At 33.0% G+C, this 15,379-nt stretch overlaps 1 protein-coding gene across 2 annotated transcripts; it reads right to left on the reverse strand.

The window, feature by feature from the left end:
* Positions 1-1,270: 1,270 nt before the first annotated feature.
* LOC134830834 (protein suppressor 2 of zeste-like) lies at positions 1,271-13,264 on the reverse strand. Of its 2 annotated transcripts, none has more exons than XM_063844423.1 (5): positions 13,124-13,264; positions 7,454-7,714; positions 5,886-6,153; positions 5,315-5,546; positions 1,271-4,883 (listed from the first exon to the last, which is right to left on the reverse strand). In XM_063844423.1, exons 2-5 carry the CDS (start codon positions 7,647-7,649, stop codon positions 2,091-2,093), a joined length of 3,489 nt encoding a protein of 1,162 aa, XP_063700493.1. In that variant the 5' UTR covers positions 7,650-7,714; positions 13,124-13,264; the 3' UTR covers positions 1,271-2,090. The 2 variants fall into 2 exon arrangements, with proteins under 2 accessions (XP_063700493.1, XP_063700494.1); XM_063844424.1 differs by having other exon boundaries at positions 7,454-7,717.
* Positions 13,265-15,379: the final 2,115 nt, after the last annotated feature.

Below are 15,379 nucleotides of genomic sequence, written 5' to 3' on the forward strand. Positions count from 1 at the left end.
TTTTGTGGAATGATAAAATAATTTTTAGTCGAAAAGTTGGTTTTTTGTTGGATTTTGATATTTTCAGGACTTTTAATGAACATTTTAACAGAAATTAGTGAAATAAACTACTTTAAATTTTCTCGAATTGAGATTTTTAAGAGTTTTAAGGCTGTTTTCTTAACGATAATGACCAATCTTGGGCATAACTTGTTCAGATTTCTATCAAACTTGTCATAAAAAGCCTTAAAATGTGTATTTTTTGCAGAAATAATAAACTTTCTGAAAGATTTTTACACTTTTACTGATACTTCATGCTTAAGAATTTTCTGATTTTCATCAAAATTCACTTAAACTTTTTAAATTTTAATTCAAAAATTGAAATTTAGAAATTAAATTTATTCTACAAAACCCTGAAGAGGTTTTGGAATAGAAATTTTTGGGCAGTAAAACTCACTTTTTTATATTAGGAGACTTTAATTGTCAAGAAGTTTACAATATTGAATAGCTTTTGGCCATTTTTTACTCAAAAGATTAACTTTATCTCAAAGCTCAAAACGATTCTTAAATTTTTATTTTTTAAAGAAAAAAAAAATTAAAATTTTAAAATAATTTTAAAATTAATTAATTTAAAATTAAATTATTTTTTTTTTAAATAAAAAAAAATTTTTGAAAATTTTGAATTTTTTTTTTAATGAAAAAAATTAAAATAGTTTAATTTTAATAAATTTGGAAGACTTTTTGTTTATTTATGATTTTTTAATCCAAGCTTAACCATTTTTTTTTTTGACAAAAGATAGTATTTTATTTGAAAATTATGTTTCTTTTTTTCAATTTTTGACAATTAAAGTCTCCTAATGTAAAAAAGTGAGTTTTACGTCCCAAAAATTTCTATTCGAAGGCCTCTTTAGGGTTTTGTAGAATAAATTTAGTCTCTAAAGTTCAGTTTCTGAATAAAAATTTAAGAATTTTAAGAAATTTTGATGAAAAACTTTTGAATTGAAACCTTATTTAAATATTTTTACTCAGAAACTACAATTTTCAGCCCATTTCAAGCTAAAATTGAATCAAAAGTTGTAAAAAATGAGTCATTAAAAAAAACAACGACATTCCGTTGATTCTTTCCAGAAGCTCGTTATGCAGAAATTTGCTCTAAATTCATTAGCGTAAGTGCTCTTAACAATTTGCTTCACATTCAAACACATTTGCGATTGGATAAAATTTTACGACTTGTTATTAACGTTGTGCCTGTTTAACAATATAATTTTTTTCTTTTCCTTCCTTCATTATATTATTTATAAATATAAATCTTGAACAACGAAACTCGTTTTCTTTATCAAGTTTTTTTTTCAATTTTTTCTACAAACAAGATTTTGCTTTATCGATAAAAATATTTGTTACGGCGATGCTTCGTTTTGATAAGAAAACGTTGACGATGATGATGCATTCAAATGTTTCGATGGTTTATTTAAAAATTTTTAAAACAACCTCCATAAATGGAATAAAGATGTTTTAAATGCATCATAAAAGTTAGTTGTTCATTTGTATGAGCAATGCATCGCTATCGAATGTGACAGAAGCGTGCTCGTTGCTTTTCAACTAGTAGATTCGACATTCGAGGTATGGACCTACGGCTACGTGCGTTGTTTAAAAATACATTTTTGCAATAAAATTTGCATTTTCATGTCGACGCAAACGGGCACAGGTTGGTGCAAAAGCAGAAGAGAACATTTAAAACGTTTGTAACGAGAATAAAGACAGAAGAAATATTTAAGGGGAGATTTATGCTTTTTTATATCTCTCTCATGTGTAGTTCTTCCGTGCATGTGCTTAAAAAGGGACTAAACTGTTCATTTTATTGTATTCGTTTCCTTCATCATCATCAAAAATGTTTTGTATAGAGAAGGTGTCGGTGTACATTGCGTACGAAAAGTAAGTAAAAAGGGTCACTTTATCCGTAGTTCTATACAATTTTTTAATGCCCTGCAGCGTATCTGTAGTCAAGTCATCATCATATTAGTATTGTTTTAATGACATTTTTAATTTTATTTATTTGACAGTAGCTCTAGATTTATATTTTTACGTACCTTCGAGGCAATATCAAGTTAATTCTAGTCTTCGGGTGCGATGCGTTGTCGCTGTTGTTCCTTCATGTTGTGCAATTGTTGCACTTTTTCGTTTAATTTTGACGAGGGATTGTTAGCTCCAACTTTCGCTAATGACGGTAATTGTCCCTGATTTCTAAACGCTAAGATTGAGGGATTTGGAACATTTCTCACTGACAAGTTTTGTTGTCGCATTAATCCACGATTCTTTAACATTTCTTGATTTTTGGGATGAAGTGCAGTAAGTCCAGGCATCATGGGTTTCGCAGGTTTATTGGTACCATTAGTGCTTTTGGGAGCTGCTGTACTATTGTTACTTGTAGCTGATGTTGGTTTTTGTCGTTCTTCCGGTTGTTTCTTTGCGTTAGTTGTCTCGCTGCTATCCGTTAAGTCGATTACTTGATCAATTTTCTTGCTGCTTGCACCTCCAGTTGGCGATAATGACAAATCCAGTGCCTTATCTCCTTCGGCACGTGGCTTACCGGAAGCCGCTGTAGCAATTGCCTTACCCATTTGAAGTGACTTTTGTATCTTAAACAAGGGAATTGTGCCCGGTGGTGGTCTTGTGGTCTTTTGTGCGGGCTTTGCGGATTGTTTTTGGTCGATTGCAGGTACGGTTGATGGAATTTTGAGGATTTCCACGGCGGGACGATTCGACTGTGGAGCAGGTACTTGAGAGGATTCGCCAACGCGTGTCACGCTAATTGATGATGGAGCAATCAAGCGTGGCAACGGTTTCTTTTGTTGTTGTTCATTGCCTTTTTGTTGCTGAGGCGTTGTTGGCGGAGATTTGGGAGTAGGAGGTTTGCTCATGACGGGACGAGGTTCAGGCTTCATTGGAGGCATCATGGGGGCATAAACGTTCTTACGAACACTCTTTTGGTCGTCCATGATGTGACGCGGTGTCTTGGGCATCGGCATGGGAGTATCAGAGCCAGCTGGGCGTTTCATGCCGTGCGTTGGTTGTTTATTGGGGAACAAAGTTGGCAATTCGAAGGATTTTGGTCGGTTTTGTGGGAGAGATGTTGGCGGCATTGAGAGCGATAAAGGACTTGTGCTTGTTGGTCGAGGACTGAAAGCTCTTCCAGCATTACTTGGCGAGCTCATTCTTTGCATTCGAATATCAAATAAGGAGGCTTGATTGAATGGAGGCATGAGAACCATTTGATTAGCTGCCGCAGCTTGTAACTGTTGTGCCTTTTGGAACATTTGGAAAGCTTCCATGGGACTCATAGACTTTTGCATGGGATTTTGCGGTTTGTTTTGTTGTTGTAACTGAGATTGCACTTTATTCTGTTGTTGTTGTTGTTTCTGTTCTTGTCTTTGATTCTGATTCGCATGAATAGGAGACGCCGCTTTTTGTAAGGGACTTGCACGATGCTGTTGTTGCTGAATTTGTTGTACGGGACTATTAATTTTTGGCGGCGTTTGAGGCGGTTTTGGAGATTGAACCGGCGATTTATTCGGTTGTTGTACACGTTTTACGATATCCGAGATGCTATCTTGCTCCTCAGGAATGTTTTTGTCCATGTTCGGGATGAAAACCATTGCTTGCGGTGCTTGTGGTTTATGCCTCACAGTGCGTAAAATTGAACTAGTTGGTGGTGTTTTGTCTGTATTTGTATCGACTTTGCTTGGGCTTTTGTTTGATTGATGATGCTCATTCGATTTCTGGCTTTGTTCTGAATGACGTTTTTCATGCTTGGATGGTGGCTTACTGATCTTTACTTTCAACTTGACTTCATCGTCTAATGTTAGAGACGAAACCTCGGCATGAATTTTGCGTTTCTTACTATTTGGCTCTTTGGAATGTTTCGCCTTTTTACGCTTTTTGTGAGATAATTCATCAGAGCTTCTATCACTTTCGCGTTTTTTACGTTCTTGTAGCTCAGAAACGGGCAATAATCCAATATTTTTCGCGTATTCCTTAACGTCGACATTCGCATTTGGACTCGGTCTCTTTTCAATCGGAGAAGGGAGCTTCAAGATAAGTTTTGGCATTGTACCTTCAGTTTTGGAATCGCCTTTGTCCTTTGACTTGATCGTCGGTAATTCTATCCTCAATTTGGGGATCTCAGGTTTGTTTTCAGACGACGAGCTCTTTGGCGACGAGGAACTTTTCTTTGTGTTAGTGTAACATTTCTTGTCAACGTCAATACGGAATTTCAGCTCATCTTTTGTCGGATTATTTTGATTTTTTGCTTCTTTCTTTGCACTTTGTCCCGTTTCTTTGGCTTTTGACTTTTCATCGCCGGCTGATTGTTTGGGCGATGTTGTAACAACAGAATTTGTTGTTGCTGTCGTAGATGATGCCACTGTTTGTTGCGTCGGTAAAGACGACGTTTTGTTGTTGTATTCAGATTGTTTTGCTACCTCATGCGTGACGGTTCCACTTTTGTTGTTCGTACTAACGTTAGTTTGTTTCTTTGTTGCCGAATCTTTCGGCGGTGAACTAAGATTCGTTCCGGAACTCGCACACCCATAACTTCGGAGTCGCTTGAAATCCGTCGAGGGAACTAGGAACTGGGAATCGTCTGCCGCTTTTGTCACGTCATTTGTCGCGTAGCTTCTGCCATTGCTACTGCCGTGATTGTTTCGACTGTCGTTCATCGTGTTTGTATAGCGATTCTCGGCATTGTTTGAAAAATCACTTTTATCAGTTGTTTGCTTACGGCTGTCATAATGCGACTTATTGTTGTAGTCAACGGGTAAGGCAATGTCTTTGGCATTTTGTCCTTGTTGCTCGTCATTGTTGGTCGGTTGAAGGAAAATGCGGTACATGAGTTGCAAGGGCGCAGCCTAATTTTGACGCGAGGAACAAAAATTTGATTGTCGTTAAAAAAAATGTTTTTTTTAATTTTATTTTGTCGTGATTTTGCGAGAAAATTGCATAAATTTTGCAAGAATTCCAAATCGGATTTTTTTAAAGTCAAAATTTTTTCATATTTCTTTAAATATAATTACAAAAAGTTTTTGAAAGTTGATTTTAAGTAAAGAAAATTGTAAAAAGTATTTTAAAAAATTATGCGAATCTCTCGCAAAATCATAACAAAGAGGCAGATTTGCTCCATTTTATATCGAAAAGTCGTTAGCAGCTCATTAAAATGGTGGTAAATATAAAAAACGTCAGTCAAAAAGTTTCGGCATCAATAATATAACAACAATAAAAGAGATGAAACAAGAGCATGCACGTGACTCATACGAGCGCTTGAACGTGTGTATGTACTTACCCTTGTCCAATTGAAACAATATGCCACATCCATCAACGTAAACTCTTCCGTCAATACTCTGTCTTCGCATATAATTTCAATATTCACATCGCGGTCCACATTGATGCCGTACTTGGCCGAAACAAATCGCTTTAAATGATGCACGGTGACTGCCGCTGGGCATTGTAAATAATTAATTGGTGGTGCTATTCCACTCCCAACTAATGATTCTGCATGGTAGGTGAGTGACAGGCTAATAACGTTTTTTTTTATTTTTTATTGTGTATCATAAACCAAACAATCATCATTTTTTTCCACAGCAACGGCAAAACGACGACGACGACGACGAAGGATGGAATATAAGAGAAGGAAAAAATATTGTATATAAATAAATATAACCGGAGAATATAGAATAATATTATAGGCGTCAATTTTAAATGTGCATACACAAAACTCTTTTGCGATAAACTTAAACACACAAAATAAAATTCCGACATATGTAAATCATAAAAAAAAAATAACAAATCTCAGTCAACGTTTGTTTGTCGCAGTTAAACAAGCGCGCAAAGAAAGTTTGTCGTTCAGTATTTACCTGATTGGTTCGTCGGGCGAGAAGAAATGTTGTTTGCCAGATTGACCCGCATTGGCGGTTTCCTCGTCACTCGGTGTCTGAATGTTGTTCATTTTGTTGAATTTTTTCGTCTTTTGCACCTCGGATGCGAATAATCCGGGCACGACTTTGTACACGAGGGCATTGATGATGTCGTCAGGTCGCAAACTGGCCTTGGAGAGATTTTGCAAGTTGCATTTGGGGCAGTACGTGTGTTCGCTAAAGTGTTTGACGATGCAGGAGCGACAGACTGTAAAGAGAAAATTTTGTTTTTGAGTAATTTTCAATGTTTTGCGTTCCAGAAAAACTACTGAGGGCTTAAAAATGCTTAAAGAGCAATATTTTAAAAGTTATTTTCAAAAAATTGACCAAAGTGACATTTTTCAAGAAAAAATTTGAATTGAAAACTGCTTTCGAGACATTTAAAGGATTTAAGTTTTCCACGTAAGTTTCCTGAAACTCCGAGTAAATTAAATTTTTTCACACAAATGCCTTTAATTGTTCCTAAAACGCCACAAAAGTTGCTAATTTCTACAAATTTGCGTCATATAATTACTAAGAATGAATGACTTTCTTAAGGAAATTGATTTTTAAGTTATTTTGAGGCCATTTTAAAGACTTTTGTGTTTTATACAAGGAAGCCAATAAACTTATAAATAAAAATTTTTATACAAAAATGCCTAAAATGGATCAATAAACTCCAGAAAACCATTTTCTAGGACTATTTTTTTCAAGTTTGTTTAAAAAAATTTCTCAGGTTTGAAGACCTTCAGTAGAAAATTGTGGTTTTCAAGTATTTTTAGGATATTTTCGCCAATTTTTTCTTCCACAAAAGTTTCTGAAGGCCTTAGAAAATAAAAATTTCAATACAGAAACATCTAAAATCTTCCATAAATTGTCCTACGAGCATTTTCTGGAGCTAAATAGTTCAAGTTTGCTTAAAAAATTTACTCAGAATTGAAGACCTTCAATAGAAAATTGTAATTTTCAGGTATTTTGAGGACATTTTTACTAATTTGGTCTTCCACGAAAGTTTCTCAAGGCCTTAACAAATCTAAATTTTAATACAGTATCGCCTAAAATCTTTCAGAAATCGCTTTACGAGCATTTTCTCGAGCAAAGTTTTGATTTTTTCAAGCAACATTCGCCAGTACGCTTCAAAAATTTGTCATTATCATTCCGAAACAAGTAAAATCCGAACGAAAAATGTTGAAAATCCGAAGTGTCGCATGTGTGTGTGTACTGTATGTCGTGTAATTGCATACATGAAACGATCGCGAAAAACACACGTAAGAGTATTTGTGTCGCATGCGCAATTTTTGCGTCACTACCGACGACGACGTTACTGTTGCTACTCTAGTGGCGTGTTTAAAGACATCTGAATAAACAATTTGTATGTGGCATTCAATTCCGAGTTTACAGAAAATATAAAGTATCAAAAGTTGATAAAACTTTGTCTTCTTAGCTGGTTGTCGTTGGCCCCCGTGTGAAAAACGGCGAAAAAGGACGAATGTGCGTCAAAGTGTGAAAAATTGATTTTTAATACTCACAGGAATGCAAACAATCTGATATCGCTGTCGCATCGATGATGTATCCCTTGCACACGCTGCACATCAGGAAATTATTAATTGCCTTTAATTTTGGCCGCGGTTTGCGTGTCTGCTGGGCGCTGCCGCCTTGATTGGTTTCCATCGTTTTGCTGACGATGTTGTTGTTGTTCGTATAATTAGTATTGATGCGATTCATTATAATTTTTTTTTTCGAATGTTTCGTGAGTTGCTGCTCGAATATCCACAAAGTTGTCTTAATATCTGCTGGAAGAAAAAAAAGAGAAAATTATAAATTTAGCCAAAAATGCGGTAATTATGGACACGATGTTGATTGATTGCGGGAAATTATGAAATAATGAGATGAGTGCTTCTGAATATGAAATTATGAGTCATTAGAAAATTTTACGTTTCCTCGAAGTTAGCCGATAAAACAAAAAAGTATGACGCATGTTAAAAAATTACGTAAAATTATGAAATGCAAATCAGGTTAAAAGTTCCTGATAAGAAATTATAGTTGAAAAAATTCCAAACTTCGTTATTTATGGAACGCTTTTTGTATAATTTTTGGAAAATTCGAACAATATTCAACTAAAAAATTCTAATTTTTGTAGTTAATGGATCAACATATTTCATCCATCTTTGATTTTTATAAAAAAAGTGTCTTCAGAAGAGCCTTTTTCTCAGTAATTTCGAGCATTTACGTTTTCAGGTTACTTTTTAGGGGCAATTATTTGACTCAAAATAATATCGAAATAAGATCAAAGGAACTTTTTGACCTTGTCAAACAAGAAAGATCTTGAAAACTTATTCTATAAAGAGATTTTTAAGTCAATTTATTGAAAAATTATCATTCTAGAGGCTTTATCGAAGGTTTTAAGGTTCAGAAAATTGAAAAGTGTTAAAATTTTCATCTCTTTTTTTCACAAAAAAAAACTTTTTAATTCAAAATTTAGCAAATTGAGATCTGATTTTGACATTTTTATATTAAAAAGAGCTTGTAGGTTGAAAAGCAAAAGGTTAAAGGTTGAAAAAGTTCAATTTTTGACTTCAAAATGAAGACCTCAAGATGGATTCTTCGCAAAAATGATTTTAAAAAATGTCAACATGCTTACTAAAATAATATTTTTCAAGAATATTTTAAAGCTTTTTTGTAAAATTTATATCTCACATCACCCGATATCAGCATTTCATCGGAAAAAATGGCATGAGATTTTTTGATGGTTTTGTATTATTAGGCCTAAAGTAGTCCAACCTAAATTCTATACCAAACCAAACGGATTTTAGACATTTTTAGTGCATTTGGGTATATTCAAGTACCTTTTTGACATACCCGATCTCACTAAAAATGCATAGAAACACTTTGGTTCGTTCTAGAATTTCAAATTTAGGTTTTTTGGACTACTTTAGGCCTAAATAATACAAAATCATAAGATATGTCATTTTTTTCGATGAAATGCTGATATCGGGTGATATGGGCTATTTGATCAAAATTTACAATAAAAAAAATTTAGATAATTTTAGATTCAAAATCTAATCTATTTAATTAGATTTTAATTAAAAAAAAAATGGAGTCTTATCGACATTTTTATAAGGCTCTTCATTTTTTTTTTAAATTTTCACAACCCATGTAAAGACCCAAAGTCTATGATTTTTAGCAAAATTCGAAAAGTTAAACCAATTTTCTAAAATCCTTTCTGTCATTTTTTGACTTTTTTTTTTGAGAAGAATCACCTTCAAAGCTTTGATAACCAAAAATCTCCAACAAAAACTTTTTAGCACCTTCCAGCAAAAATAAACAATCTTCAAAAAAAAAACACAAATAAACATCAAACCAATACCACGTGCTCCATTTATCTTGATGTTAATTTATTGCTGGCAACTGCGTAGGTGTCTTCATCATCAAACCAAACGTCAACGGACGTCGTCGTCTCTCGTGTTAATGTCTTCGCATCGCCCAAAAATAGTTCATACAAATTACATTCTAATACGCGCACGTTGCACGAAGGAACGAAGATCGAAAAATAAACAAACACTCGTCGTTCGTCTTCTTCTTTTTTTTTGTTCTTCTCCTTGCACGTCGCCGTTCTCTTCTCCGTTCGCTTCTCGACTGCTGCCAGAACAATGTTCAACAATATGTCGTGAAACCTTCGATTCATTTTTGTTTTTTTTTTTCTTCGATGTTTGTTTGAAAAATAAAAGCTCTGTATGCGTCTCACACAAGTTATGCCTACATGATTAATTCTTGTGTTTGAATTCTGTGGAACGGCAACAACAACGCCGTTTGATGATGGTGATGTGATGATAATAAACTCAACGTACACTGCAATTGATAGCGAAAAGCATAGCAACATAGAATATGCGCATTTTATCGTCGTGCATTGAGGAATACAATTCACTTCAATCGCAGAGCAACGTGAATATGCTCGAAAGACGACGCGAACGAAGAAACGAAGAATAAAGAGAAAAAAGCAGAATAATAATAATAACAAGTAGTGTAATTTTTCTTCATTCTTTTCTTTTTTTTTCTCTCAATTCAAATTATCAAGACTCGAAAACGAAGAAAAAAGAAGCGAAAGAACAAACCTTTCAATGGCATTAAAGTTCGTTGGTCGTCATCGCGGTTGTCCAGTTGTCGTTACTTGTTCTCCCGTGTAAGATGATGTTTATCAGGAATGATAAAATGTTTGCCACTGTGCAGTAACTGCAATTGTGATGCAGTAAAAATGCAGCAAAACGGAGAGAACACTAAATAAGGCGTAATTGCTGTACTTGACGACAACGACGACGAAAGAGTATTTTTTATCGGCTTCCTTATTTTATGTTTGGCTTGTGTACAAAAGTGGTTGTAATTGAACAACAATTTAAATGATTTAGCTGGAAATTGTCGCGGAAACAATGAAACAACTTGCGACATTTCTGTCCTTCTATGATGAGAAGCAGAAACTGGCAAAACGTGATTTGATTTGGACAGAATTTGATTGAAATTGAAGTTTTTCTGATTTTTTGCAAAATGAAAAATCGTTAAAAGGTGACAATTTCTTTAGTTTATGTCAATCTTAGTAGGAAATCAAAGAAAAAATGTTAAAAAATTATTGATTTCATGAAAGTTTTAAGTTTTGACAAGCAAAACTTGTCTCATTAATACAAAAAAAGTTTAATTTTGAACTAAATTAAAAATTTTTATTCAGAAAATTAACACTTTAAGTGAATTTTCAGACAGTTTTCATCAATTAATTATTCAAATTAAAAAAAAAATATTTAAAAAAACAAAATTTTTTGATCATTAACGGATTAAAAATATTGAATTTTCCTTTAAAAATGGCTAAAACCTCAAGGAAAAGCTAAGAAATTTGTCATTTTATCCATTTCAGTTCAAAATTAAACTTTTTTTTTTGTATTAATGAGACAAGTTTTGCTTGTCAAAACTTAAAACTTTCATGAAATTAATAATTTTTGAACATTTTTTTCTTTGATTTCCTACTAAAATTCTCAAGAACTAAAGAAATTTTCACCTTTTGACGAATTTCCATTTTGCAAGAAATCACAAAAACTTCAATTTCAATCAAATTCTGTCCAAATCAAAGTGCAAGAAATCATAAATTACCATTTTCTCTTTGACTCTCTGTTTAATCACCTCTCATTTCAACTGCTTTCATATCATCAAAGTTCATATACTTTCAACAACGAGTCACTCAAGGTGATAAATTAACATCAATTAGCGGATGGTGCAGAAAAAGTTTAATTATCAGATGATTGATATGAGGTAAGATGTTGTTTCGTTTAACTTTTGTTGTTTTAAAAAAGTAAAGTGAGAGCAAAATCTTCCACTGAATGGCTACAAGAAGAAATTTATGAATGAATTTGCGTTGATCGTGACTGAGACATAAACAAAAAATGTTGCAAAAATTAAGAAATCGCTTAAAATATGAATTAAATTATAGGTTCGCTATCGGTTTTGAGTTTTTCGATCATTCGTTGAAGGAAATATTTTGAGCGGTATATAATTTTTTGAGGAAGAAAATATTTTTAGAGTGATTTTTGATTTGCGAAAGGATTTTAACTTGATAAAAATGCAACAAGAAGATTTTTTATTGACTAGAAATGTTAAAAGAGGCTCTTTTTCATTAAATTTTTGTAAAAAATTAATTCAAAATACATTTTTTGACACACAAAAGTGTTTTAGAATGACAAAAGTTAAAAATTTTACTTTATTTTAGGACAAATATTGTAAAAGTTTGAACTTTTGTCATTCTGAAAGCCTTTTGTGTGTCAAAAAATGTATTTTGAAGTAAGTTTCTTTCTCAAAAAAACCTTTTAAAGCCCAAATTTAGGCTTTAACGGAGCTAAAAAAAATTAGATTTAAATAATGCCTTGTTTTCATAAAAGAGTTTCTTCATTTTTGCTTAATTATTATGATTATTTGTTATCAAAAACTCGTTCAAATACCTCAAAACGGATTTTAAAAAAAAAATTATATAAAATTTTTATACATTTTTTTTATAAAATTTTAAACTTAAGGTAAGTTTTAGCATATTTTGACCCAAAAATAAATCAAAACCATATTTAATAAAGTAAAAATTCATGCAAAAAATTATAAAAATCAAATATTTCATTCACCTAGAAACAGCCAAACACCTCTCAATCACTCAAAAAGATCATTCTTATCACCAAAAGTCACGTACCTTGAAGGTTTTTTTTTGTGCCAAGATAAGACAAAACAAATCGAGAATCGAAAACCAATTGGTCTAATCTACAAATTAAAATCTGCGGATCTTGCTATATCTTATCAAAAATTTACACATATACCTAACACGCCATCGCGATCTCACGAGGTCGCTTCATGACTTTTTGCTCGTTTTTTTCAATCGAGGTTACAAAATGTTTAAAAAAATAGTTAAATTGAAAGTAACTGAACCACTAACTGTAATATTTTTGCTCTACAAAAGCTAAATAACACACGAAAAAAAATCGAGATTTTCAGTGAATATAACACGAATTTACGAACAAAACCTCACAAAATCAACCAAACAATAATAATAATGAATATCATCAAATATAATAAGTAGAATCGTGATTGTAATAAAAAAATTTGTGTATGGATTATTATTATTTTTATGTTATACGACGCGAGTTTTTGTTTTGTATTTTCTGTACGAGACCCTACGAACGTACAGCGCAAGAGATAGTCAAAGCTAACATCGACACCGACGAATTTTCACGAATTTCTATGCACATCCATTCACTCCGAACAAGCGTACGAGGTGAGATTATTGCCAAAATTCACCGCCAAGAAAATTCAACATCACCACAAACGTGCAAACTCACCAACTCACCACTCAGATGAAATGCTTTGCGGGAAAAAAGATAGTAAAAAAAAGAGAAAATGTGTGTTCTTCTGACATCTTTTGTACCAAACAACGCTCTCTGTACGAGACCACGAAACGACGCACATACAAACAAATTTCACTCTATCTAATAATACGTGAAACGTGCAGTGATCGTAAAAGTTATTATTAATTCGGGTCGCAGTACGTATCATACGCCTACAGGCTGTACGAGTATACGAGAGAATCATGTGTGTTTTTACGCTACTCTAGCGGTATGTGTTTTATTATTATTGTAGCGTAGTAAAAAAAAAATAAAATAAAAATATAAAAAATTCAAACATACCTTTGGTGATCGCAAAAAATCGTCTTCCAAAATTAATTGACACTTTTTTCACCACAAACACTCATTTTTCACTTTTTCCGATTTTTAATTAATTTTCCGCTAATTCACTTTTTTTTTGTAATTAACACAGAGCACAGATTTTATGGCCGGAGCGGTAACAAGATGCTTCCATTCACCACGAGAAATCGTACTCGACTAAACATAATGTGCACGAGTTTCGTGTGCCAGACCGCCGCTGTCGTCGTACGTCATACTCATACAGCTAAAGAGAAAACTTGAAAAATCGAACCGCCTGCCGAGCCACACCCCCAAGCGGAGCAGTTAGCCAATCAACGGGCTTGACGTCGCGTCGAATTTTGACGACATTGCCCGACGACACGAACTTTAATATCCATTTTGTACTGCGTCGTGTGCTATTTTTGAATGCACGACGACGCCGAACACTTTTTCGTACAACATCACACATCGCATGAAGCAACAAAAAAGGTTTTGTGTTCGAGACAAAAAAAAAACAAAAAAAGCACAAGAGAAAAGAATGAAAAGAAAAATGTAGAATATGTTCGTTGTATTGTGTTCACGAAGGTAACCCTCGCACAATACCTACTCTCAAGAAAATAACAAAAATATATTTCTTCCGTTATTGCGTCGTAGCGCGGCGGTCGGTAGCATACATTTTATAAATGGGTACTAAAAAACTTTACGATTGATGAGTTGTTGTTGTTGTAGCTGTTATTATGTAATAATTTGGACTGATTGATGATGAACGTTTTATGCGTCGTGGTTGATGCGAACCAAAACTGCTGGTTGTTGTTATGTTTCGAGAAAATGATGCGATGATAAAAAAGGGTTTATAGCGCGCCATATACTTTTATATCGCACCGCGTTATTGTGAAGAGTAGTTGATAAGCTGGTTGCTGGATGATTGTATTGGGTGTGGCTGGGCATTGGTCAAGATTAAGAATTAAAAGAGAACAAGGCAAGAATCATAAAAAGTGTCAATAAAAATGATTGTTTAGAAATACTATAAGAGGATTAAAACGTCGTATAAATATGAAGTCAATATTGTGACTTAATGTTAATTGACGTAATAAATAAATTATACAATAAACGAATTGATCTCAATTTATTGACGCAAATTAAAGCTTTAGAGATGAATTTCACGTGTATGAAGCAAATTGTTATTGGAATGAAAATGTTTGACTAATTTCTTTGTTCACAGAGACATTTAATTGATATAATTGGTTTTTTGTTTTTAAACTGAAATATGAATTGATATTTTTAAAAGGAAAAAATTAAAATACTTCGCGCTAAATCTGAACATAGACATTTGGAATCGAGTCAGAGCCTTCTACTTTACATGTAATTTTGATAATCTTAAATAATTTCTTTAGTTAGAGCCCAACAGGTTTCAATTGAATCAGACTTGAATAAGGTTCAGACGTCAATAAAACTTTTATAACTATGTATCATTAAAAAACAGTAATGGTTTTGAAAATTCAAATCACATTTGCCACACGCTTTCAAAAATAATGATATTTTAATTTGTGACCATTCTTCAATATAACCTTTGTTTTGTTTTACATTTTGGAACTCACGTACGGTTCTTATGCGACGCTTACTGAAAACTTATACTTATTTAACCAGAAATAACTTATGTTTCATCATCCATTACAACTCAACGTTGTTATCCATGTTAAATTCGTAGCATTTTTGCACAGATACTTAATACATGAGCCTGTTGGATTGAACTTTTTAGATCCTTGAATTATCACAAACATAATTTCTGTAGTTTTTGAACCAATAAGTTGCCTATTATTGTTCTGATAGTTATTTAACTTACCACTTACTACATTATTTTCTACCTTTTATGCTTTACTGACATTTGTTAGTCTTAACTTGTTGGAAAATTGTCCTCAGAGTGCGTTTTTTTTATTTATTATGTTTTTTTCAACGCACAACAGACGAAAGCCTTTGGCAGGTCTCATATACATAATTATAATGTTATGGGAAAGATCGATGCAAAATCTCCAACATAAAAAACCCATCTTTTCAAATAAAAAAATATGATGAATTTCATGGCTTCACGACTGTCTGTTTTATTTGTTCCATCCGATGTCTATATAATGTATCATCAGCTCTCAATTTCTTATTAAAGTTTTCGTCATTCATCAGAATTATTGTAGTATCACATTAGTCGATTCAAGACTAGATAAAAAAAACTTATTTATATGTACAGCGATAATTTCGTTTTTTGTC

Source organism: Culicoides brevitarsis, chromosome 2, assembly GCF_036172545.1.
Source record: "Culicoides brevitarsis isolate CSIRO-B50_1 chromosome 2, AGI_CSIRO_Cbre_v1, whole genome shotgun sequence".
NCBI lineage: Eukaryota > Metazoa > Arthropoda > Insecta > Diptera > Ceratopogonidae > Culicoides > Culicoides brevitarsis.

Coding starts and splice junctions, on each gene's coding strand:
- LOC134830834 (XM_063844423.1), bottom strand. CDS start 7,649: ATGAATCGCATCAATACTAATTATACGAACAACAACAACATCGTCAGC. Junction 6,154..7,453: donor ATCAGATTGTTTGCATTCCT/GTGAGTATTAAA, acceptor TTCTCTTTACAG/TCTGTCGCTCCTGCATCGTC. Junction 5,547..5,885: donor TCGCCCGACGAACCAATCAG/GTAAATACTGAA, acceptor AAACGTTATTAG/CCTGTCACTCACCTACCATG.